This window comes from Polypterus senegalus, chromosome 8 (genome assembly GCF_016835505.1).
Source record: "Polypterus senegalus isolate Bchr_013 chromosome 8, ASM1683550v1, whole genome shotgun sequence".
Taxonomy (NCBI): domain Eukaryota; kingdom Metazoa; phylum Chordata; class Cladistia; order Polypteriformes; family Polypteridae; genus Polypterus; species Polypterus senegalus.
The window spans coordinates 149,689,867-149,717,580 of record NC_053161.1 but is presented as its reverse complement, the minus strand read 5'-3'; the positions used below and the strand labels follow the sequence as shown (position 1 = coordinate 149,717,580).

General features: G+C 41.9%; 1 protein-coding gene across 2 annotated transcripts in view; it reads left to right on the top strand.

Annotated features, from left to right (window-relative positions):
- The window catches only part of tph2 (tryptophan hydroxylase 2 (tryptophan 5-monooxygenase)), a 177,411-nt gene that overhangs the window by 60,086 nt on the left and 89,611 nt on the right, over positions 1 to 27,714 (top strand). For both annotated transcript variants that reach the window (XM_039761916.1, XM_039761917.1), the window contains one exon: positions 16,377 to 16,573. In XM_039761916.1, coding sequence (XP_039617850.1) covers positions 16,377 to 16,573 — 197 coding nt within the window. The remainder of the gene's footprint in view (positions 1 to 16,376; positions 16,574 to 27,714) is intronic.

Sequence of the window (27,714 nt, the reverse complement as noted above, 5' to 3'; positions counted from 1 at the left end):
TTCGGAAGGAAGTCAGTTTCGTAGTTTTTATGAACAGTTCTAAGTGCCTTTCTTCTTTGGGACAGCAATGATAGATTGACAGATCAGACAAACGCACTATGATTATGACATTGTGAGAAAGAAATCCTCTTCCAATTGCACATTCAGCCCATACCCTCCACAAACATTTTTTTTAAATCCCTTTCTTAGTCGATATAAATTGGAAAGCTAACTAGATCACAGCCGGAGTTTTGCAGTACCTCACTTGTTTGATCGTGAGTGCAGGATGACCAGTATGTTAGAAGAGAAGAGATCTCAGACTGGCCGTCCTGTATGTCAATCAAGTGGCAAATGCCATAGGGAAGGATATATGATAGACTAACATTTAAAAAAAAAAATTTTTTTCAACAACAACAACAACATTTATTTATATAGCACATTTTCATACAAACAGTAGCTCAAAGTGCTTTACATATTAAAGAATAGAAAAATGAAAGACATAATTATAAAAAAATAAATCAACATTAACATCGAGTAAGAGTAAGGTTCAATGGCCAGGGGGGACAGAAAAAACAAAAAAACTCCAGACGGCTGGAGAAAAATAAAATCTGTAGGGATTCCAGACCATGATACCGCCCAGTCCCCTCTGGGCATTCTACCTAACATAAATGAAACAGTCCTCTTTGGATTTAGGGTTCTCACGGAAGGGCTTGATGATGATGATGGTCACGTAGACTTCTTCCTTTTAATCCGTCCATCATTGTTGGAGCATCATGAAGCTTTGAGTAGGTGGAGGTGGCGCAGGCCACCACCACAAAGAAACCGGAAAAAGAAACAGAAAAGAGAGTAGGGGTCAGTACCGATTTTAGAGCCACCATGAATAGTTGTTATGATGAATTGAACATACAGAGTATCAGGATTAAGTTAAATTACGATTAAAATGAAGTTATAAAAAGGCCATGTTAAAGTAATGTGTTTTCAGCAGTGTTTTAAAGTGCTCTACTGTATCAGCCTGGCGAATTCCTATTGGCAGGCTATTCCAGATTTTAGGTGCATAACAGCAGAAGGCCGCCTCACCACTTCTTTTAAGTTTTGTTCTTGGAATTCTAAGGAGACACTCATTTGAGGATCTGAGGTTATTGAATGCAATGCAATCTACCTGCATTACCTTTGCGATCTACCAGTCGATTGCGATAGACGCATTGGGCATCCCTGGACTACAGTTTCATCTCTTGATCTTTTTATTAAAAATAAAAATCAATTTTTACCTTCGGGTGGCAGACCATGAGTAAACATTTAAACTCCAAGGCTGGAAGTTTATGGAGACGCATCATTCAAAAGTCCCAGTAATGAGCATGTCAGTGACTCTGGTATCGTGGGGCTTTCAAGTGATAGGCGTGCTGTCTAACCCATTTTATAAATGTTTTTTTTTTCTTACTTTTTTTTGTAATCAGATAACTAGTTTTGAAATTTATTTTTCAGTTTAATTTATTCTCACAAAGATTAGTTTCTTGTTCTTCTTTGTTTACACAATGCATTTTGGATGCATCATGTGACTGCTGGTGTCATGCCAATGACATTGCAGAACTGACATTATAAATATGGTTATGGATTCATTTTTCATTATCCCTTAGTGGATGAACAACATCTTGAAGCTCTCCAATATAATTTCCTTTACTTCAAAGTAGGCCCTAGTGTCAGTATTTCTTTTTGTTTTTCACTACTGATTCTCGTTCAGGTTTTTTGATTTGATGGTATATCTAACTTTTCACTTTTGACACCTTGCTTGTCTTGACTTTGGTTAAGCTTGCTGTCATGTATCTGGTCCAGAGCTGCACAAATAACATTCAGAAAAGTTCTTTAAAACACACAAACATTCTTGAGCTTGAACGAAAAATTAATTAGAGTCTTTTAAAGCCACATAGCAATTGTGATTATCTTTGTCACTCATTTGACTTTCCAACAGCAGGCCAGCAAGTTGAGAAAGGACATCCTCCATAATGTGCAGTGTACCAGGATAGAAAAATAAAATGGTCGGAACTGAAAAAAACATCTAGCAAGTCTAGAATTGATGCCCTTCTGCCTAAAGAACAATTCTAATGGTATATGATTGGTTACCAAAGTAAACTTTCAACCCTGTATTTAAACGTTGTAATGAAAGACAAAGACATGGAAAAGGTTGGGGGGCTACCACCCCATGTATTGTCAGGTATCTTGAAACAAAAGGATTGCGTGATGCTCTGCCGAGTTGTCTGCCGAGACTGAGTCAACAACAAGGACTGTCTGCAGAGGAAAGGTGGTGAGCTTTTATAGCAGAGGTACAGGAAGAGGTGGGTCATTTCGAAGGAAGGCGGATGTGAGGTCATTTGGGATAGTTGTCTGAAGCCAGAAGAGGAAGGAGATTAGTTCTTACTGCTCCTGTAAGAATTCAAGAAAAGGCATTAGTATAGTTGATCACCGTTTGTGCATGCATTTCAGCGTTACTCAGACCCTGGCTTGGTCCCTTGCCAACCACTGGAGCACTGGTACCCTGACTGGCAGAATTCTGATGGTGAGGCTCTGCTATAAACACGTGTCAATCTTCATTTCCTCCACAAAGAACTGAATGAGGACAAATCGCCAGTTCAGGAGCAGGTGTCGGTATTGGATAGCTTCGCTCCCTCCAAGATGTCTTCTTACTGAATCCAGCGTATTTCTTCTAAGCATCTCTTCACAGAGCCTATCACTTACTAGGCTGACCCGCCTTTTAAGGTGACACTTCTTAAGGCAATTCAATATGTAGATTAATTTGATATTTTATACAAACTCATTAATTTAGTTATATTGCATTTGAGCGGTATTACTTTAATACTCGTAGTTTCTGTTATTTTTGTGATGAAATTTTAACTTTTTTTCTATATTGAGGTCGCCCTTTTGAACCCCCCTGATATTTACTACGCGGCGAGGCATTTGTACCCCATCAACATTATTTCCAGAGACATAATTTTGTCTATTTTTCCAGCGCATCGTGCACAAAAGCAAGGGAACGATGGGAGCACCAGAACTCTGCTCACATCATGTTGCTTCGTACCGCAAGCTGCAAGTAGTAAGTCTGTGATAAGCGGAATACCGCTACGCTTTGCACTCACGGGACAGAAGGACAATCCCTACCGCTTTTATATAGTAAGAAAGAAGAAGAAGATGCTTGATGCTGTATGACAATAATTCTCTTTCTGATCAGCTGCTGTAGAGCTGTGATTCCACACTCAGATACAGTGGGATAAATACTCCGAGTGGTGCAGTGAGAGTAATATAGAAAAAGATGATTCGCTGTGGCAACCCCTAACTGGAGCAGCTGAAAGAAGAAGAAGAAGAAGGTGCAGTTAGAGTAACAATGCTAAAGCAGTTATAGTATTTGGACATTCTGTGGACCATTATATTGTTACAGGCTAATTACAATCAGATGCCTAATAAACAATATGCTGTTAATTTCAGTGTATTTATAAAGCCATGTCAGGGTGTGGATCTAAAAAAGAAAGGGAAACCACACAGGAACAAAAGCACTGCTTTGACGCTGGGTGCTGCCAGTTTGCGAAACCGAGCGGAGAACTTGCGTACACCAAGCATTTGACTGACGTGAAAATGTGCGTGGCTTTATGGCAAGTTTAGGTTTTATACTGTACATCGCAATTGGAGTGTGGAAATGGGAGTATGCAACATTTTTCTGCGTACACACCGTTTATACATGAGGCCCCAGGTGATGAAGCATAGTCAAGAACTGTTGTGAACCAAACCCCAAAGAGTTCCAAAGCATGTAGTCCCAAACCCTTCTAATAAGGCCCACTAGAAAGGAGATATCACCGTCAAACCTCAGCTAGTAATAAGGGCAAGCGCCAAATCTTTACAAAATCGCAAAAAAGATACCATTCACAATGAAACTCAAAGAAAAAATGGAATTACTTATTGCAAAGGCAATCCAAGTTGAATAAAGTCCCTATACAGAATTTCAAAGGCAAGGTCAAAAAACAGAGTAAAAAGTCGAAAAATCAGAAATCTAATTATTCACAATAAACACAAGTACACTCATAAACTCCATTAGCATATTCACAGTGAACCATCAAGAACTGTGGGAAACCCTCGACTTTATAGGGTGGAAGGCAGTTCCTGACGGTGATTGGCATGTGGCCACACCTTTTGGGGGATCACCCACAAAACACATGGAACATAGCAAAGGCAACTTATACATAATCAATTTAAATAAAAGAGACATTAAACATGAACTCCAACCAGGGAAAACACGACATGACAAGAACAAGCTCATAATCAGGGAGAAAGAAAACTTGAAACCAAATCTAAAATAATAAGCCGAAGGTGTAGTCAGAAAACAAAACATGGGACCATAAACCAGATCTTCAAAGACAATGCGAAACAAGCTCAATGGAATTTGGGTGAATCCACAGTCTTGGACAAAATATCCCAGCAGAGAGCTGACTTAATTATGGTCAAGCTGATGTCATACGATGTGACTTTTGGGGCATGCCCCCTCGCAATCAACTATAACGTCAGCCCAGTGGGACCAAAAACAACTGATGGCACCCATAAGATAAATAAAATGGTGTTGTGGGAGTTCACAATTAATTTTACCACCTTTAAAATTCACTTTAAACAAATAAAGAAAAAAGTTAGTAATGAATTCTTTGGCTTTCAAAGCCCTAGTTTAGAATATTTCTGGTTTAAAGCCCAAGGAAGTTTAAACAGACCAGCTGATCTTAACAATAGTACAACATGACTGCATTTTCTCTGTGACACTTTATAAGAAATGTGCCTCAGTTAGTGTTATGTAACTCACCAGACCTTAACCAGCACTTTCTTTGATTTTAACAAATACAATTGCCACCTAGAGCAGACCTGGGCATTGTACCGCCCTTTGGCTGTCCCTGACAGGCCCACATGTGGTCAATGGGAGGCAGAAATCAGACATAATAATTGACATTATGCACACAATACAACTGCACTGTTTTTATTTTGAAGGTGACTGTTATTTTTTTTTTTATGTACATAAATGAGTTAATGAACATACGTATACGAGAAAGGTGATTTAGCTGTTAGCCCTCAAATTTGTCAGCTCACATTTTAAAAAAGAAAGATTAATAAATTATGTAGACTTTTTACAAGACATGGGTTTCTAAGTGTTTATTCACAATTTATTTGAATCACCATTACGAGAATAAAAACAGGACATTCTTAATAGCATCACAGACTCCCAGGCAAAGTAGTGCACTAGGACCCCTGTTTGGACAGGAAATCAGAAACATACCCAGGCATTGGGGGGCCCTTTGCTCCTGGGACCCCTGGCTAGTGTCCATTATGCCCATACGTTAAGGTGGCCCTGAAAACACGCAAAGAAATATAAGAGCGTGACTGTTGCAGAGCAGGCACAGACATCAGAAACTTTGCTAGCTAAGCTACAAAAGCTAACAAGGACTTTTTACCAAGGTTTACACATCCAGGGTTGGAGCAGTCAAGACTACTTTTGTAATACCCTACAAAATCACAAAAAACTGTGTTTATCAAAGAGTGTTTGGTGGGCTCCGGAGCGCTAATATCCCATGAGAAAAGAGTAGCATTTCAGAACGTACCCCTCGCCAGGCGAACCGTATCGAGAAAGATCGAGGACCTCGCAGGAAATCTGGTGTTTCAGCAGCAAAACAAAGAGGTCAATTTTGACTTTTTCTCCTTGGCTCTGGACGAGAGCTGTGATGTCTGCGACACAGCTCAGTTACTCGTCTTTGTACGCGGGATAACGAAAGACTTTGAGATTATGGAGGAGGTGGCAGCAGTGCAGTCAATGAAAAGAATGACGACAGGAAGCAATTTGTTCACAGAGGTAAAGCAGGGTCGTCTTAACATAAGGGCGCAATGGGCACTGGACGGGGGCCCATGATGTTTCTGATGCCTTATGTATGTTTCTATTGTGCTATCAAAACAGGAGCCCTAGCGCACTAGCACAGCACATGACGCTGTTGAGACAGCCCTGGGTAAATACAGGCTTGAACAAGCTGGGATTGAAGTGAGACACGCTGGCAGGTGTTACAACAGATGGTTTTCCAAATCTGACAGGGAAAAATGATAGACTTCTGAAGTGGATGCAAGATAAAGTGACTGAAATGAATCCAGAACAGAAATTGGTATTTTTGTATTGTATTATACATTGTAAGACACTAGAGGTCACTGTTGCTTCTTTCAACCCAACAGATAGACACACTAAACACAAGGTAAAATCACCAAGAAGGTATTTAATTATTTTCTTCTTGTTTTCTGTGCCCAAAAGCACCTCCACCACCATAAACAGGCAAGTAATAATAATAAGAACAACACCAACAATACAATAAAGTCCACAAATCTCTCCAGCAAACTCTGTCCTACTAACTCCCAACTCCAGCTCGCCTGCTGGGTCTCCATTAGCCCTTTATGTAGTCCTTGACCCGGAAGTGCTTCTCCTCTTCCATTCATGTGACTTGCCAGCACTTCCATGTCAGATGGAGAACTTGATTTCTTCTTCAGCCCGGAAGTACTTTGGGGCTTCTGTCCCCGTGACTCAATAATACTTCCGGGCTATGGAAAAGATAAGAGTCCCCAGGTCCCCTGGCAGTGTCTCCTGGTGGCATCCATGGTATCTAGCAGGGCTTAGAAACTGAACTCCAAATCCCATGGTGCCCTGCGGGAATCCCGGGCATCACTATGCTGCAGGGAACTTGCCATCTGGTGTCTTGGGGGAGGAAGTGTCCCACGGTAGCTACCATCCTCCATCCTTCTCTTCTTTGAGCAGCCGGCCGTCCGCCACAACATCTAGAGGGGTCAACGCTTAAAATGTTAAACTTAAACTGTGTCATTGATTTTGTAACTTCATCAGGGCAAATGCATTGAATCACAGACACTTTTGTAGGAGCAAGAAACTGAACTTGGTGACATAAGCCATCTGACAACTGTGTGGTAGCCTATCCTGGGCAAAGTGCTTAAAAGAGTATGAGAGCAGAAATTCAAGAGTTTTGTGAGAAGAAAGGCAAGGAAACCACAGTGTTCTCAGATGCCAAAAGGTTGGCAGATGTTGCATTTGCTATTGATGTGACTGCATTAATAAATTAATTAAATGCCAAACTGCAAGGTAAGGACCTCCTTGCAGATGAAATGTATAGCCTGGCGAATTTACTTCAAAATTGTTTTTGTGAATGTTGATTAAGTAGTGCTGTAATGTCAGTGTTTTTACTATGCCCTTTCCACATTTTCATAGCCTAATCATAACATCTTCTCTTACCAGTAGCAGCTAATCAAGAACATACAATTTACTGCCTTTCATAAAGAGATAAAATTAATGTCGAGTAGAATTGAGTACGGCCTACTGGTCCAGCCCTCCAAAACAGTCCCTGTTGCTCATGTGGTCCCTTGGGAAAATTAAATGCCCACCCCGACTGAGAAAGTCAGCCATTACGAACTTACAGCCTTGTTTTGCACAACCTTAACAAAGGCTCAGTATTACGTGACAGTGTCACTGTTAGACCTAGAAGCCCCCGTCCTAAAGTGCTACCATACTCTAAAACACACTTATTTGGGGGTGAAGCCTGTGCCAGCAGGCAGGAGCCCAATCTGGATGGTGCAAATTCTGAAAAGAATAAATTGGAAATGTCAAGTTTGCAATTTAAAATGCTTGAAATCACCACATACTGTTTTGTCTGATAAACAGGACAGGTATGGTGAAGCCGTGGTTTCATCTTCTGTTTTGTTTTGTTTTTTTTGATTTTTTAAACATTATTTTGCATATATTGTTGTTATGATTTTGACTTCTTTGTTATATTTAAATGATTTTCTTATGTTAATAATTATTCTTTAAGCTATGTGCAGTATGCAAGTTATTAGGGCCACTATGCTAATACTAGGTAGGACAGCATCAGTTCTTCATGGCATGGATTCCATCAGATGTTGGAGTCATTCCAGTGAGATTCTGGCCCATGATAATGCAATTGCAGTGTTTCCAGATTTGTCAGCTGCTAATGTTCATGAGGCCAGCGTGCTTTGTAACATGGTGCATTACTATGCTGGAAGTAGCCATAGGTTAAATTGTGGCCATGAAGGAACGTACATGGTCAACATCAACACTTAAATAGCCCTTGGCGTTCACGTGATGTTTGATTGGTATTATTGAGCACAAAGTATCCCAAGAAAATATTCTACACACCTTCATACCTTCCCTCCACCAGCCTGGACAGTTGACACAAGGCAGGTTGGGTGTATGGACTCATGCTGTTGGCACCAAATTATGACCCTACCATCTGTGTGCCTCAGCAGAAATCGAGATTCGTCAGACCAGGCTACATTTTTCTAGTCTTTGGCCGTCCAGTTTTGGTGAACCTGTGCCCTCTGCAGCCTCAGATTTCTGTTATTGGCTGACAGAAGCGGAACTTGATGCGGCCTTCTGTTGTTGCAGCCTGTTCACCTCAAGAGTCAACATGTTGTGCATTCACCACTGTTGTACAGAGGAATTATTTGAGTTACGGCAGCCTTTCTGTTAGCTAGAACCAGTCTGGCCATTTGCCTTTACTCACTGTCATCAACAATGTGTTTCCATCCATAGAACTGCCACTCATTGGAGGGTTTTTGTTTTTCGCACCATTCTGAGTAAACTTCAGAGACTGTTGTGTGTGAAAATCCCTGGAGATCAGCATTTGCAGAAATACTCAAACCAGATGGCTGGTAGCAGCAATCATGCCAGTCAAAATCACTGAGATCACAGTATTACCCTATTCTGGTGTTTAATGTGAAAATGAACTGAAGCTCCTGACCTGTACCTGCACGACTTTATGCGTTGCGCTGCTGCCTCATGATTGGCTGATTACATAATTGCAGGTGGACAGGTGTCCCTAACATTTTGCCAAGTGAGTTCACCCTGACAATGGAGCTGAAGGTGGAGCTGGGTTATAGCCGTTCGATTTAACATCCCAGAAGTCCCTGAGATAGCTGCTGTGGCATTGGGGATAACTTCTGTCGTTTCACTTTTATATAGCCTGGGATTTTTGACTATTGGAAAGTGTTTGCTTTTGTTACTAGGATTGCGTTATGGGATTACAGACTTTTTATTTTCCTTTATCACTTTGGTTTGTCTATTTAGCTCTTGTTTGCTTTTGCTATTGTTTTGGATTTTTTTAAATAAATACTTAAATATTTTTATTTTTTTTTTTTTGGAGGGATGGGGCAGGGGTTTTATGGTAGTCCTCTTTAATGTTTGAGTTTTTTTTTAATTTTTGGAAAGTTTATAAGCCTACCTTTTTTGTTGGGCCTCTGCAGGCCTGAAGTCTGCTTCTTGAGTTTGAGGTGAGGCCTCAGTGAACTTGTTAGGTCTACTTCTGCTGGCAAAGCCATAGTCTCCAAAATCTAAGGCTTGCAGTTCAGAAATGGCCTTATTCACTATGGACAAGTTATTAGATAAAAGGGGAGCTTCATCTTGTTTACTTGCACCTCATCTTGTTGCAAAGCCCCAGAGTTAATCCCACCTCAAGGTTTGCTCTATTAAATGGCAGAATCTTACTGCTTCATTTCTCACTGGCCATGAATTTGACATTAGACATTTACTTATTTGGCTGAAGCCTTTATCTAAGGTGACTCACAACATTTGACGTACAAGTAGTTTTTCCAATTGGAGCACAGGCAGGTGAAGTGACTTACTCAGCGTCAGTACTGGAATTTGAACCCACAGCCTCAGGGTCAGAAGTCCAAAGCCTTAACCAGTACGTTACACTGTCTGCCATCCATAAAACAGTCTTTACTTCTATGATGCCACTCAGCAAATGCCACCACAAAGCGGTTTAATGCCATTGCTTTGAGATGTGCATTAATGCTTCTGGTGTGGCACTGTGGTTAATAGTGCTGACTTATCACACTAGAGACATGAGTTCAAATCCCAGTCCAGTAACTTTTAATTTAATAACCAAAGGAACTCACAACTATTCTTAGACTTTGTAGCCTCTTCAGTATGGACTGCTCGTCTCCATATACAGTAGCACACTAACATCAAGAACATCATTGGAGCAAAGTCAGCCCCACCTCGGCACATCAGGAAAATGCGGCCCATCTTACTTGCCAAAAATGCTGGATGGCGGCTCCTCCTGATGAACCTTTCTTAGTCTGTGTCTCTAGCAATCTTTATTCAATGAGGCAGCCTGTCACGATATTATTAAATGTTTGAAGAACATTTGGGAGACAGGAAAAAAAAACTGATATAAAAATGTACATCCTACCATGAAGGCAAATAGCATGCTGTTAGTTGGGCACTTCTTAGGGTTAACTAAATATGAACTGGGACTTTGAATTCACACAAGCTGTTGTTGAGGTACCACCTATCAATCAGTCACTAACACGGGCAGGTGCCCACTTTTAATTGGCATGCTTAGGTTCCCAGGCCACTAACTTTTTTTTATTATTTTTTTAACTGAAGTCAGCCTATTACCAGGAGAAGACTCAGTTACCATCTGTTCATTTATCCAATTTTCCAAACTACATCTTCCAATGGAGTGTCTTGGCAGCTTGGTAGCAGGAATCAGCTCTGGTTCGGATGCCAGTCTCTGCACAATTTACTATTTTATTTCCATCAAATGCTTCCCCGTTGAATATTTCACAAGCCTTAATTGTTCTTAATGTGACTCAATTGAATCCACAACTTTTTATATTGTACGTTGCAGAGATATTACTTCTCATTAGAGGCACCTTATAGATTGAATTCTGAATGTGCCAAAATCTATCCCAATTGCCTTGAACACAATGTGAAGAACTGCCCTGCAGGGGGCAGAAGTCCAATGCCTAACATTGTAAAAGATATTTCAGATATTGCTTGATTTTAATTCCTTACACCATCAAGCCAAAAAAAGAAGTTTTTCCATCTAAAAATATACACAAATGGCCAGGCCAGCCCTTAATTCAGGTCTGGGCCCCTGGAATAGGCCTCACTACAGGCAGTCTAATCCCAACTTGAATGGGAGGCCTGGCCCAAAAATGGAGGTAAAGTTATTAAAGTTCAAATACTGTTCACAACAAATATATAAGAGGAAAACACATTAATCCTCTGATCCTAAAGAAAATCACGTTTTTAAAAATAATTAAACCTTTATTTAATATAAAAATAACCACAAAAATGACATAAATAGGTTTTTCATAGAAAGACAATTAAATCCAGTAATCACAAAATCAGAATCCTGAAAGTAGGGGTCAAAACTGTCATGGTTTTTTATGTTTTATACTCATTATTTTAGTACCTTTTTACGCCTTCTTTTTAATTTTGTTTTTTTTTCTGTGTGCTTATTATACTTATTTACACAATGTGTATAATTCTTCATCATTGCCTAATTCTGTGCTTTGTGTGTGATTCCTCAAGAGGCAGGACCACCTGTCGGTCTCCGTGCTGAACTTCCCCCAGCCCTGTAAAGGCAGGAAAAGCCCACTGGTCTAATGCGGGTCATTTGTCTGCTGTTGCTGTTGCTGAGTTCTGTTATGTTGAACAAATTATTGCCTTGCGTCTTCTGCTTGGTGTTTGACCACACCTCTTAGATTCTACATTTGGACTTTGTCAGGTTGTCCTCAGGAGCATCTATTTTTGCCTTTTTGCAGTTTTTGAGCGTTTTGGAGATTCAGGGCCTTTTGAAAATAAAACTTTTATTTTTGTGACGATTCTTTATTGTACAGCCAGAGGTTTATGGTTACCCCCTCCTTGTCTGAGCTTTGCTAAAGTATTTTTGGAACTTATAACTTTGTGGACTGCTTTCCAGTTAGAGGGCCATGAACTCAGTCAGGTCTCCCTTGGGAATTCTTTTAATGTTCTAAAGAGGAGTACAAAATCAAATACAGGAATCAAAGCTCAAAAAACACACTTGATGCCTCTTCAACAAAGTTCCCTCCAGGTTGTGTGGCCTGCTTGTCCATCTCAAGGCAGTGTAACTACCATCACCAGAGCCCTTAAGCTGTCTCCCAAGTGCATGCACATGACTATACAGTATGTGTATATATATATATATATATATATATATATATATACATATATAGTGAACGCTGGCCCGGACACACACAGATGGACAACATATTTTCACCCATCACACCGTTTATTTACACTATATACAATATTTACAATGTCCAAAGGATTTCCTATCGGAGGAACCGGCACTCACCCTTCGGTTCCTCCTTCTTCTCTTGGACGCCCTGACGGTCTGGGTCTGAGCACAGCAAAAGCTCAAATCCAGCCCCGTCTGCGTCCAGGCAAAGAGACAGGAGACAGCTGCGGGCTTGAAGCGCAGGGCGCTAGGACCCAGGGCACTCAGCAGCCCCGATCCTACCAGTCCCTGCGTGTTCGATCTCCCAGCCTCGCTAGCCGTCTGCACCGCCGCGTCCGCTGTTGGGAAGTTGCCTACTCGGAGCTGGTCGTCCCGTAAACGGTCACGCCCATGTTCGGCGAACCCCCCACTTGCTTTACGGGAACGGCAACACTCACCACTCCCGCTGTGTTCTGGTGGCCTCCGGTTCCAGCGCCGCGCCGATCCTCCGTCTCACGCGGCGTCTCTCCCGACGCGACCGCCTTCCCCATCAGCTGCTCCAACTGAGCGCCGAGAACACTCAGCAACTCCTCAAACGACGGCTCAGTGGGCCGAAGGGATTCCTCCGAGACGTGCCGAGCCGCTGGTGGAAAGAGAGAGACAGACGTTGGTGAGCTTACCTGTCCATCAGCTCCACGTGACGCCTGCCTCCTCTGGGCCACTCCCTCTGGCCCAATCGGGTTCTTCTCTGACACAAGACTGGCGTTCCTAGGTCCCGCCTCCATCCAATCACCGGCAGCGCACCAGACACACCAGCCAATCCCGTGCCTGTCAGCGGGCGGGACATTCGGCTCGCGGCCATCTTGTCTTCCCTGCTCTGGGTGTGGAGACGTGCCTCTTCGCAGCTCCGCAGCTGCGGCGATCCTTCGAGCAGCAGCGGCTTCGATTTCACGGCCTCCTCAGCGGCCGTCGCCGCGCTGCCGACAGCCTGTGGCCCAGCGTGCTTTTGCCACAGACGCAGATCCGGTTCGTCCCTCCCTGTAGAAAACAAGGTGCGTACGAACCCGGAGGGCCGATTAATGCAGGGCAGGGCACTTACCTCCCGAATCCCGTTGTGCCGAGGCCCCTGCCTCGGTGTGGCCTTCAGCGATGCAACGCCGGCCTGGCTGTCCGTCTCGACAGCGCGGTTCTCGGAGCCTGCTGCGCTCCGGCGAGGTCCGTTCCTCCTCCGCACCCGGGGATGGCCTTTCTGCGGTCCGGCGGTGGTTTCTGGGGCAAAACGCCCCCGCGGGGATGTGCACGGGCCACTCCCGCGGCCAGTGTGTGGGGTCCGCTGCTGCGCCGGGTTGTTCACAGACTTTTTTGTTATGAACACAGGTCCCCGCCTTGCACCAGGCGGAGCATCCTGCCGACTACGCCACTGTGAACGCTGGCCCGGACACACACAGACGGACAACATATTTTCACCCATCACACCGTTTATTTACACTATATACAATATTTACAATGTCCAAAGTCATGTGCACTCACACCCCAGTGCCTCTGCACCGATTTCCCCAAAGTCCAGGGCCCACAGTCTTTGTGCCTTCCTGGCCGCCTCCAGTCCTTCCTCTCGCTCCGTCCTCTTCCACCTGACTTCCGCTTCTGACTGAAGGGAGGCAGCCCCTTATATAATGCTCCCGGATGAGCCCCAGGTGTTCCCGGCATTCCCTCCTTAGCCACGCCCCAGCGTAGCGGAAGTGTTGGCTGTCCTCCTGGCAGCTCTCCGGGCACCACATAAAGTCTTCCCCCCAGCACTTCCTGGTGTGGCGGAAGTGCTGGGCTCCAGGGACAATTAGGCACTGGGGCACCGCCTGGCGGTGGCCACGGGTCCCTACAGGGCTGGGCTTCAAAGCCCCCTACCCGAGGCCTCCTGCATAACCAGGACGGACGCCCCCTCTCGGTCTGGAAGAGGCCCATGCCCTCCTCTGGTCCTCCAAGGCATCCCGGCCGGGCTCCAGCCCCGGCCAAGGACCACACGGGATAAACCGGCATCGGGGCGCCGCCTGGCGGTGGCCACGGGCCCCTACAGGGCTGGGCTTACAAGCCCTCCACCCGTGGTCCCCAACAGAACCAGGACGGACGCCCCCTCGCGGTCTGGAGGAGGCAGAAGCCTTCCTCACGTCCTCCTGGGCGTCCAGGCTGGGCTCCAGCCCGGCCGGGGTCCACAATATATATATATATATATATATATATATATTTACAGTGCATCTGGAAAGTATTCACAGCGCATCACTTTTTCCACATTTTGTTATGTTACAGCCTTATTCCAAAATGGATTAAATTAATTTTTTTCCTCAGAATTCTACACACAACACCCCATAATGACAATGTGAAAAAAGTTTACTTGAGGTCAGTTTTTTTCAATTTTTTTGAATGCAACACGATCTACCTGATCAGATACAGATACACTTGTTCTAAACAAAGCCCATGCTTGCCGTTGCTCTGAAACTCCGCCATTTCAGCTTTTACTGATGCATCCAGTTTCTTGTCATCATTCTGTGATAGCAAGATTCTTGGCACAGATAATGTGGATGCAACAGACTGATGCATTGCAATTTCAAGTTGCTGTTCAAAGCTGTTGTCTGACAGACGTCAATGAAGTCTGCCCTGTCCCAGCATTCGTGAGCTGCTGAGTGCAGACTCCTCCCAGTCCACTATACTCAGTCATAGTCGGAGCCGGGAGACTGACGACTGCTGCTGGTTGATTAAATTAATCTGCAAAACACTACACCGTGGGCCTAAAAACTGTGCCACTTAATTATTTTCAACTATAACTCTGTTATTTCTTGATTGATTTTTACACTTTTACACGCTATATATGCCATATATATATATTACAGCAGTTTCATTCCCGGGAATGAAAAATGTCCGGGAATGGATTCCCTACCCCCAGCCTTGACTCTTTAAGACAGGGATCGACCAACTCCGGTCCTGGAGGACCACAGTGGCTGCAGGTTGTCATTCTAACCCTTTTCCTAATGAGTGACCTGTTTTTGCTGCTAATTACCTGTTTTTGAACTAATTGTAACTGACTTGCTCCTGAAGACCCAGCCCCCTTAATTGTTTCTTTTTCCTTAAGTAGAGCCAAACAATAATAAGATACAAAATGAGCCAAAACAACTGGTGTCCATCATACAATATCTGAAAATAAAGGAAGATGAAGGTCTCAGAAATGTTGATCTGCTCAGGTCCCCATAACATTTAACTAGAGCGCTTAGAAAAAAGAAGAGCAACAGTTTCAGAAATGTCTGTTAATGCACCACGAGAGCAGCAACAAGCCATGGAATTAAAGAATGAGTTTAATTAACAACAAGACTCGGCACCTGATTAAGCAACTGGTTGGAGTGAAATTGGTTGGAGTTTTAGGCCCTGACTTAATTGGTCTTCTGTTGGCTCCCTTGCATTTCATTTCTGTATGGGTGCCATTTAAGGAAATAAAAATGAAGCAACTCAGTGGAACAATGAAGAAATTCAGGGGAACAAATCTTAGAAAAGCAATTCAATTAAAACTGGCAGTTAATTAGCAGCAAAAACAGGTCACTCATTAAGAAAAGGGTTAGAGTGAAAACCTGCAGCCACAGTGGTCCTTCAGGACTGGAGTTGGTGACCCCTGCTCTAAGAAGACAAAGGAAAACTCCCCAAAAAACCTTGTAGGGAAAAAAATGGAAGAAACCTTGGTAAAGGCAGTTCAAAGAGAGACCCCTTTCCAGGTAGGTTGGACGTGCAGTGGGTGTCAAAGAGAAGAGAGTCAATACAATACAATGCAATACAATACACAGAACAGAACACAAGTAATCCTCAATACAATATAATAGTGCAATAGAAATAATACAATAATAATTTAAGGGATTTTCTTGCTTATCTGGACAGGAAGTGTTAATGTTGGCCTTCTCCTTCAATGTTATCTTTGACCTACTCATACAATCCTTAACCAGTGTTAACTTTAAAATACATTTTTCATATGAAAAAAGTGTAGTGGCTCTCCTCCAACCAGTGCAACTCAGTAATGGTAACCCAGAGTTCCATATGTTGCACTACATTAGAAATGACAATGCTACTCAGTTGGAGAAAAGTGTGTGTACCCTGTATGGCCAAAGTTAAGGGCTATTAAAAGCCTGTATGTGTTATTGCCTTCATTCAGAAAATTAATTGGGCGTATTTTGCCCACACCCCCCCCTCTGGCAATCTGCAGGACTGAATTAAATCCATTTGCACAGGATTTCCTTTCGTTTTTATTGTGGGCATTGCAAGTTATGCACCATTAGTACTGCAAACATTTAAAATATTTTCTCTGTTTTTTTTCTCCAGTGGACAGCCAATTCCTCAAATTGAATATACAGAAGAAGAAATAAAAACGTGGGGCACAGTGTTCCGAGAACTGACAAAGCTGTACCCAACACATGCCTGCCAGGAGTACCTCAAAAACTTTCCATTACTCACCAAGTATTGTGGATACAGAGAAGACAACATTCCCCAGCTCGAGGATGTGTCGGCATTCCTGAAAGGTACATTGTGAATGAATGTGGTTTGATAATGTAAAAAAGACTTAGTGCCGTATGGTTTAGTCTCTTGCAGTTTTTAAATATTGCTTTTCTTTTCTTAATTAGCAATGTTATAGCAAATCAGTGCACATGGTTCTTGTTGGAGAAGAGTAAAATTTTTAAAATATAAACGAATTTGTATATTTGCACATTTATCTACTGCAACTCATGTAATCAGACTGAACAACACATTTAAAAGAGTGACGGATTAATATTCTAACTTGGAAGACATCCTATAAAAGGGTCAGTGCCTTTCCCACAAATACCCATAATTCCTTTAAGCTTTAAGTTGCTGATGGTATACGTTTATTTTTTAATCAAAAAATCGACCCTGGACTGCTGACGACATTTGAATTCAGAATTGTTACAAACAAAGTTTACTGGAGACGATACTTTTATGCCTAGAAAGGAAAAACTGGTGACACGTGTCCACAGAGTAGTGTTTGAAGGCCAGCCCTTTTGGACATGTCAATGTCACCAAGCATTTTAATTCAATTTGCTCTTGTGTGGCAGACAGTACTTTGAATAAGGTCACTGACTAAAGGAAACCACAGTCAGGGAGGACTTCTTAAGTATTTCCACTCCTAAACTTTGTTGGTTATGACATACAGAGATGAGAATAACAGAGCAAGGGAAAGCCATTATACCCAATGGCTGCCCCCAGACCTGATGTACTGTATGGAGGCTGGTTTAGTGGCAAATGGCAGTGGTGAGAAGTGGGGTGAAGGAGGGAGAGCAAATGTCACTTGGAATATTGGGAGTGAAATGGGAAAATTAGGGAGATTGTGGTGGAAATGCTGGAGAGAATATGTGCTGTGTACAGGAGACAAAGTCGAAGAAGGCTTAGATGAATGGATGGAACATACAAGTTCTTTTGGGAGGGAATATCACTGCTTGGGCTAGGGTACCTGTGTGTGAAAAATGGGCAGATAAAGTGGTGAAGAGTGTGAAAGAGTGTGTTGTCTCTGTTAAGGTGTTTCTTGGTAAATGACTTAAATATTATGAAGCAACAAAATAGCAAAGGAGTCCTTGGAAAAAGTTGGGGGACCAATTGGGTTTAGGCACTTGGTGGCACAAGAACAGAAAATACCTAAATAGCCTACTTGGCTTCTCTGCTTGTGAGCCTTTTTCGAGTGGATCAAGTTCAGGAACATCTGACTTTCAGGATCTTTGCTTCTAGTCTGATGCCATTCGTTCCGTGGATGTCGATACTTATAGGGTGGGACAGGAAGAGTTTCTGGGTGGGGCTCAGTTGCCTTCACAGGTCAGTTTCTTGGCACTGCAGAGGAAGAAAGAGAAGATACAGTTAGTGTGTGCGCCGCCTCTCGCCCCAGAGTGGTATTGAAAGTGTCACCAGAGTGCTGTGGGGGATCCTCATGTACCCATGCATGACAATATATAGCCTTGACCTATGCACCACAGAGAGCCCATAGTGATGAACAGACAGATGAGTTTGATGAAAATGACTTCTGGGGTGACTCAGGAGAGGTAATTGTAATGGGTAGCTTGAATGGGCATGTTGGTACCAGGTGGAGTGTGGTATTCTGCCAAGGTCTGAGAAGAGCTCCATGAGACGAAATGTTGTCAAAAACCGGAAATGAGCTAAAACCTTAAAGACAAAATCTTTCTTGCACCAAAGTGTACATGCTAAACAGAAATTAAAGTCAGAGAGAAAATGGTATGATCAAAATTTAGAAATTTGAGAAGAAAGTGAGAAGAAAGTGCTACATTTTTATGCAAATCATGGCTAGACGATACATCATTGCACCAGATTTTAAGGGTTGTGTTGATGATGCAAGGTGTGGTGACATCCGAAACATCTTTCGATGGCAACCAGGAGCAGTGAGCCGACAATTGGAATCATAACCTGGAGGCATCCAAATTCAAAAGAAAAAAACATTGCAAATTAATTCATCACAAAGCACAAAGCATCCTCACAGAAAAGTTCCAGAAAAAAGCAAGTCTTATTCCCACACACACTTCTATTCTAAAAAATGCATTTCAAGAGAAAAAAAAATCTCAAGGGGAACAAAGCATAACAGATGGGATTTGGGGAAAGGAGCAGATGTTGTAAGTGGTGGCAGAAAACAAAGTCACAAAGTGACAAGGCAGTCTAGAAGGAAGCAAAGCAAAATGCAAGAAAAGTGTCTGTAAAGGCACAAAAAGCCAAACGATGGGAATTTGCAAGTGAGCTGCAGAATAAGGAAAGGAAGGGAAATGTGTTCAGGATTGTAAAGTAGATGACAAAAGAAAGGCAGGATATGGTAGGTGTGAAATGCATTTAAAAATGCTGAAAGGGACATAGTGATTTAGTTTTGCTGGGCCAGATGTGATTCTCAAACGAGAATACATGTCTGTGGACAATCTATTAAAAAGTGGCAAAGTCTACACCCACAGGGCATCTTCCTAAAACTTTCAATTCCTCCAGTCTGTACATTTTAATCTGCTGCCGGGACATTAGGAAAAGAGTAAATGATACAGAAGAAAAGACGCTGAGAGAAAATAAAAAGCTGAAATTGCTATCATCCATTAAGGAGTTCAGTAGCATAAGGTAACTGAAGCTTAGTAATTCATTTGCACGTTGTAATGAGTGCTACAACAGTGGAGACATACACACACAATTACACAGACCACGTAGACCACCACAGCTTTGAGAAGTACCTCTGTCTGCTACGATATCTTTCTGTCATTTTAACAATTTCATCACTATATAACATCTTCTTCTTTCGGCTGCTCCCCTTAGAGGTTGCCACAGTGGATCATCTTCTTCCATATCTTCCTGTCCTCTACTTCTTGTTCTGTCACACCCATCACCTGCATGTCCTCTCTCAGCTCATCCATAAACCTTCACTTAGGCTTTCCTCTTTTCCTCTTCAATGGCAGCTCTATCCTTAGCATCCTCCTCCCAGTTTTCTCAACATCTCTCCTCTGCACATGTCCAAACAAACGCAATCTAGCCTCTGTGACCTTGTCTACAAACCGTCCAACTTGAGCTGACCCTCTAATGTCCTCATTTCTAATCCTGTCTATGCTCGTCACACCCAATGCAAATCTTAGCATCTTTAAGTCTGCCACCTCCTTTCTGGTCAGTGCCACCGTCTCCAACCCATATAACAAAGCGGGTCTCACTACCGTCCTGTAGACCTTCCCTTTCACTCACTGATACCCGTCTGTCACAAATTACTCCTGACACTCTTCTCCACCCATTCCATCCTGCCTACACTCTCTTTTTCACCTCTCTTCCACAATCCCCATTACTCTGTACTGTTGATCCCAAGTATTTAAACTCATCCACCTTCACCAACTCTACTCCTTCCATCCTCACCATTCCACTGACCTCCCTCTCATTTACACACATGTATTCTGTCTTGTTCCTACTGATCTTCATTCCTCTCTCCTCTAGAGCATATCTTCACCTCTCCAGGGTCTCCTCAACCTGCTCCCTACTATCGCTACAGATCACAATGTCATCAGCAAACATCATAGTCCACGGGGACTCCTGTCTAATCTCGTCTGTCAACCTGTCCATCACCACTGCAAATAAGAAAGGGCTCAGAGCCGATCCCTGATGTAATCCCACCTCCACCTTAAACATGTCCGTCACTCCTACCGCAGACCTTACCACTGTCACACTTGCCTTGTACATATCCTAACAACAGAAAATAGGGTTTAGATAAGCACTGTGGTCTATACGTATACAATGTGGTAAAATGCAGCAGATATTTTGTCATGGCATGTTTGCATTTCCAATTAGACAGTAATGTTAAATTTGTTTAGTCATTTGTTTAGATGTGCAGTCAGAAGATGGATGTTGTGCTGCCTCATCTGTGCATCGACTGGTGTTGTTAGGCAGATTTCTCAATTCGGGTGTTTTGAGTACTGAAATCTGCATCTCTTCATTATCAGCTTTCTTAATGGCAGTCCTTTTGATGGGGTGTGACACACAATTTACTTCAAATACATATTTTGCAATCCATATTTTTATGAATATAGCTGCCAATTCTTTCAAATTTATATTGACTCCTACACTATTGTTGTAACTGAACAACATGTCATTCACATTTACCATTTGTCGATTGATGCCGTTCAGTGCCAATGTATAATCTGATGCTACAAATTTTTTTTTCCGTTGGAAAATATTATGTTTATTTTATAGATATGCAGTGTGCTCTCTGCACAAGTGTGACACAGTAGGCTTTTCAACTGTAGATGGCTCAGAATAATCAGAAGCCTTCAATTGGTCAGATCTGGTTAATGAGAGGACCTCTGAACTTTGTAGTTCAAAATCACCGCCCATACTTTGAGCTCCGCCTTCATGATGCATCGGATTGGTTTAGAAATGTGACACTCAGTGAGCCGTCTAATTGTTCCCACCCAGTTTTAAACACAATTCACTCATGCTTGTCTCCAGACGTATAATATTACACGTCTGGCTTCAGCACAACTTTTGTGATTGATAGTAATAGGACTGAGGATATGGAAGACGTACATGAAAACATTTTTGAGTGAGGAGAGCAAATAACATATTAGGGTTTTATTTGCGAAAATAGAAGGAAGGTGATGCACATTTTTGAAAGAGAAAATGAGAAGTAGTATCATAGCAGTCTCAACTGGAGTGTTGTCAGAAATACTGAAGGTAACAAATGGTCCTGAATATGGACAAAACGAAAACTGAACATGGGCAGAGCAGCTACAACTATAGCAAGTAGAAATTGAAGCAGGTTTTAAATGAACACTGACAATTTCACAATAAAATGTATTTAGCTTGTGATTGAAACCCACCATACTGGCCAGTCATTCTTGTGGCCCGGCTCGTCAACTGAAGCACCAGGCAAATCTCTCTAATGATATGACACTTAATGTGTTAATGGAAGCACATAATTGTGGATAAGCGTAGTTAGTGGAGCTGGTAAGACAGTTTTATACATTGCTGAAAATGAATCAGTGAACAATTAAACTATGTTATTTGCTTTTTGAAGCCAGAGTAATGTGCATTAGTATAACATCTAAAAGGTAACAAATGTGGTGGAAACACATAATGCACATATTCAAATGATTTGGGAGAGAATTGGATGCAGTCTCCAGTTCAGAGTAATTGCTACTTTTAGGGTCAGTCCAGTTGAATGGCTAATTCTGCATTATCAGTAGATGAGTATAAGCAATAACAATGTCTGATTACGCATATAAGGCATCCTAATAGCAACATAGCAATTTCACAGGAATTCTGAAATAATGGATTGATCTTCATTTGATGAATTTAATTTCACGAAGGAAGCCTTCAAGTGGGGACAAACAGAAAAAGACGTCTTGGAAAAGTAAAGCATCAGGTGGTGTGTCCATTAGATGTTACTCTTCAGGAAGAGTTATTATCCACCTAATATCTCCGCCATTTGACAGCAAACCTGACAAAGGGATTGTCAAACAGGCAAGATTTGACAAAACGTGTTCTTAAGAAAGCAGGTTTAAAGAGCTTCTATAATGTAAACATTTTCTGATTTATCTTGGTGTTCCCTAACGTATGTGACACTGTTATAATAATGGTTGAAGTATTATTGTATAGAATTCATTTTATGCAGCAATTATTTATCCATTACAAAGCAGAACATGACAATGAATACATTTAGCATATTCCACAAATGACATATAACCCCTAAAGTTCTGTTAATTCTGCTTTTTGGCTATACAGCACGAATAAAATGTAAATTGTTCAAGGGATGCCACTGTTCTGGTAGGATCAGTAGTTAGAGTCTTTATTGCCACGAGTACACACCATTTGGTGGCTTCGAGGTAAACACCTGGTGCCATGACCCTTCAGTCCAATTTCCACTTGACGCAAGACAGATGTGTTTCTAATTACAGATAGATAGATAGATAAGAAGACCCTTAAAAACTTCAGGAGATGGATTGCCACTCCAAGCTCTTCCCTTTACTTGTTATTTGCCCTTGGATCCTTCTATCTGTTTCTATTATTGTGCAATGCTTAAAAAGTAACAGTTAAATATTGGGAGAATCCATTACCAGAAGTCTCGTATTTGTTTGTGACTTTTGCCCTTTGCTTTGTATTTCCAATTTATGACTCACATCTTCAATACTCCAATACCTGTTCCTATTTTGCCCCTTATTTAGGACCTTCTGTGTTTCTGATATGGATGTTATACAGTCCTGTGCCCTTACACCTCTGACTATAAACGTGACACCAAGTCATGTCACTTGCAGCAATTCCCAGATGACTCAGCACTTATGAGGTGTATCGATAAGAGTGATCACACAGAGTATAGGAGTCAATAGGAGAACATTGTTTCTTGGTGCAAAGAGAATTGTTTGCATCTTCACATCATCAGACCCAAGGAACTGCTTATTGACTTTCACCGCACCAAAGAGCCTCTGTGTCTGGTCACTATTCAGGGAGTTGATGTAGAGGTGGTCCACTCTTACAAGTACTTGAGGGTCCACATCAAAGACAAGTTGAACTAGTCTTGTAACACAGAGGAACTGTTATAAGAAAGGGTAGGGCGGGCTCTTCTTACTTAGGAGACTGTGTTCCTTTAATGTGGGAAATGACATCCTTCACACACCCTTCCTTCTGTGATGGCCAGGTTTATGTGCTGGACTGTTAACATTACTTCAAGAGAGGCCCAGCAAATCAACCTGTCCGTTAAAAGGGCACGCTTAGTTATAGGATGCACTCTGGAAATAGTAATGGAGGAGAGAATTAAAACACAACTGAGTGCCATTATGAACAATGCTGCACATCCTCTCTCTGATACACTAACACTGAGGAATTTCGGCCAATGAATTATTCAGTAGAAGGGTGTCAAGAAACACCTCGGGGGCTCCTTTATACCAGCATCGATACACCTACATAATGAACATCTCACTGGGACTGGGATAGCCAAGTCAAAAGTTTTCTTTCTTTCTTTTTAATTTTCTTGCTTTGCATTCTGATGTCTATCTATTTTAAAAGAAAAGCAGTCTCAACACATGAAAAAAGGTTTGGGGCAGCCATCCGTATATTGTCCCTGGCTGCAAAAGGGCAAAGAGATAAGCAATGATGTGCTCTGCTTGAGTTCCAAAACTGAACTGAGTGGCTAGAAAAAGATGGCGGCTTTGCAATTGAAAGTGGAAATGATGTCAGTCTGGGTGCCGGAACAGGAAGTGACGTCGGTCTGGGCACTGGAAGTGGCATTGAATAAGGCAGATTTTCCCGTATTTGGCCTGTAGAGATAACAGAGGTAGGTTTAGTGCACCTCATCACCTCCTGGCCTGGTGGGTAATTACCTTCACTTGGTCCACTCAGCACCCTCCCAATCGCACGTGTGGGACACTATCTATCTATCTGTTATATAGCACATTTTATAAAGGTGTACTACAATTGAAAAGCTCAAAAGATAAATTTTGGAGATAAATAGGAAAATCTGGGTCCGTACTTTGCAGATTTTGAAACTAAATCCCTAAAACTGTAACGCTACACTGTTGCAATTAGCAGGTTTTGAAGCTCAAACATATTTTCAGTGCATGACCAACTGCATGAAAAGTCACAATCACGTGTTCACTAAAATTTACCAAAAGGTGTAATTAGCAGATTTTGAAACTCACATCTTCATGTTAATATACTTTTAAAATGTAAGAAATGTCCATTTGATATTTATTTATTGGACAGGTCAGGGGTCCATCACAGGGCTTACTCATACACACATCCACCAAGGACAATTTAGAGTTACTATTTAACCAGACTGGCACACATTTGAGAGTGGGTGAGGAAGATCAGAGTCCAGGAGCAAAACCCCTGAAATACGACAGTGAGTCAAAAATTATCCACACTCCAGCTGTAGAATTTATTTTAATCAACTTTCAGAAAAGACAAATACATTATTTTTCAACATAATCTCCCTGCTTTTCAAGACACTTGGTCCATCTGCCAACAAGCTTTCACATTCCTTCATTAAAAATGTTTTAGGCTGCGAGCCACAAATGCACTGCTATCTTCTCGTCTTTATCAGATGTGAATCTTCATCTTCGTAGGGCTTCTTTGAAAACCCAAGTCTGTCGTGGATTATTGCTTAGGCAATGTCGTTGTCAATCGTGGACGTGGATGGGCATCCAGCTCCTCCTTCATGTTTTACACTTGTGCAGCCTTCCTTGAACTTCTCTATCTATTCACACACACTTCTTCACAACAAAACACTTTCTCCATACTGTGCACAAAGTCTTCGATAAATATCGGCACCGGGCACACCCTCAGACAACAAAAAATCAAATCACTGCTCGTTGTTCTTCTATCATTGAAATCACAAGTGGGGCAGCCATTGTTTCTCGCACCACAGTTACAAATGATCTGACGTAACACGTTCACACCTGCACAGCAGTGACTGGGGAGAAAGGGACTTTGTACAGAAAGTGCTGATAAGTCAGTGCTGCCAACAGACGTTTTAATATAACTAGAGTGTGGATAATTTTTGACTCACCCTTAAATATGGAATGAAAATGCAAGCCTAAAAGAAGCAATGGCGAGACACAAGATTCATTCCAGGAGGACTGGATACATAAGGCAGCAGAGCTAATCACTGCGCCAATGTTCATCACTTGTTACACTTGTCACTTCAGACTGGACTGGTATGTATGAGTGTACAGGGACCATTGTTCCGCCTGTGGATGGTTCCTGCTTTACATAATATGCCACCTTGTGAGCCTGTAAGAAAAGAAAAATTGGAAAGTGAATGGATGGTTGTAGTCTGAGACTTCCTGGATTGGTAAAACACCCTGGAAGTGCAGGACTGTATTATAGTGTGAAAAGGTAACAACATTAAAATCCTCAGAATAATTGAAATGTACAAAAAATAAAAATGGTGGTAACAAATGCTACACAATCTGAAAATTGAGAAACTAGGCCAGGATATGCTCTGGTTCAGCCACTGATGCTTGTAGGAGTCAGACGTGCTCATGTTCACTTAACATATTGACAGTCTGTCGTAGCATACATGAATTCGGTGAAGAAAATTGACTTTCACATTAACTTCGTTTGCATTTCTTTGACAGCTCATCAAAAGCTTTAGATTATCTGGAAAAAGGAAAGAAAAAAAAAAACGAAACACAGATACCCAGAACGTTCCAATGGAAGCTCAACTCCCCTGCCTTGAGACTAATGAGGCTTTTCCTCAGGCCCTGGCCTTATAATTAACCTCTCTTCTGAGGCTTCTGCGCTTCTTAATAGTTCTTTAAAAGGTTCATGCAGTCCGTGATCTGAATTTGTAATATTTATTTTCCTCATAATTACTATCTGCATATTTTAACATCTGTTTGACTCCCTCTTTTTTGAAACGAGGAACTCCACCCACAAAATTGCTGCCTCTCTGCCGCCTGTCTGCACCCATCACGTCTGCATGTATCAGCATGGTTACAAAAGGCAGAAAAATAAGGCAATTATTTTATATGAAACAAGAGCAACCCTGCCAAATATATTTATTGTGAGTATATTATGGGCTGACAGTGGTTAGCTTTGCAGTTTCACATTTCTAGAGATCTGGGTTCACATGCCCACCTGGTCGCTACATGGGTTTTATTTATTATTTTATTTAAATACTGAATAATAGGGAGACACATGTGGAATTAAAGCATAAAGATGCTTCAAGACAGAAACTAAACATGTTTCTTGTTGTGATACACTGACATCTCTTCTAGTGTAGGTCCCTAGTTCCCAAAACACTGGAAATGGAATAAGCAAGTGTGAATGAAGGAATGAATCAGCACGCTCTCACCATCTGTTATCAGTTACCTGAACAATCTGGTTGTTCACAGAAACCCGGTTTCTAAAATGCCTGTATTCATGTATTAAAGAAACCAGGTTAACACACATAGATTTCTCCATGAGTAGTCTATTTACTTATCTATGTAAACCCTTAACCAGGTTATAATTAAGGATTTCATAGTGTGCTCTGTTAGGCTACACACACATCCAGCAGCTCCAGGAAGAAAATGATGAAAGTCACCACAAAGGTAAATTTTCTGAGCCAAATCACATTGTTCCTTCTCCTAGATGAAATAATCTCAGTCTTTCAGAAATTGCTAAATTTATGTCAAGGAGCTTAACATACAGTGCTAAGCTCAGCAGGAAGATCATGGGAGGAGTGTTTGGAGAAATGCATTAAAAGTAACAAGAACAATTTATTTCTTGCAAAGCCCAAAATCACAAAAGGAATTAACATGCCCTGTTTTATGACAGCCACCCAATCCAAGTCTCTACTCTCTAAGAAGGCAAGAAAAAAAACTCCCAAAAATACTGTGCAGGGAAAAAAAGATGGAAGAAATCTTGTTAAGGGTAATTCGGAGTGAGACCCCCTTCCAGGTAGGTTGGGAGTGTAATGGGTGTCAAAAACTTGGGTAAATACAATACACAAAATAGAACACAAGTAATCCTCTTCACATAGCAAAATGGCCACTCTGTCATGGCCACCTCAGAAATGCAACACAACAGTACAAATGACTTTGTTTATGCACAGTGCTCCTCACCAAATGCAGGCGCAAGGTGCGACAACTCTCAAGGCAAAATGTAAGAATAGATTATACCACACACTAAATACAGAACTGTCACATTTGAGAATACAGATTTGTTCAAATGCATCAAAAACAACATAAAGCCTTAGATTATCTGGAAAAGGAAAGAAAAAAAATGAAACACAGATACCCAGAATATTCTATAAGTGAAAAACAACAACATCCGTCCATCAGTTAATTATAGAACCAAGGCCAGATTGTTGAAAAGAAGTCAGTCCAGCCAGACACAGAGTCATGGAGACCTTGGCCAACAACCCACCTCCCCACTACTGGCCATGTTACATCTGAGTCAGTGCTGGGCCGGCCAATTTGATGACAGAACCCTTTTGACTCAAGCCCCTTTATCTGAGATGACTTTTCCATAGGCTGGCAAACAACTTGGCAGTAGAGCAGTGGCCCCAAGTGTCACATGAGGATATTGAAAAGAGGAACAGAATAGAGGAGGATTAGTAACAGTTTATAACCTTCATATTACTTAAATTTTAGTACTAATGACTGTTAACATGGATGCAGTATGCACAGCAGCTCTAGTCATGTTATGCTGAACTGAAGTA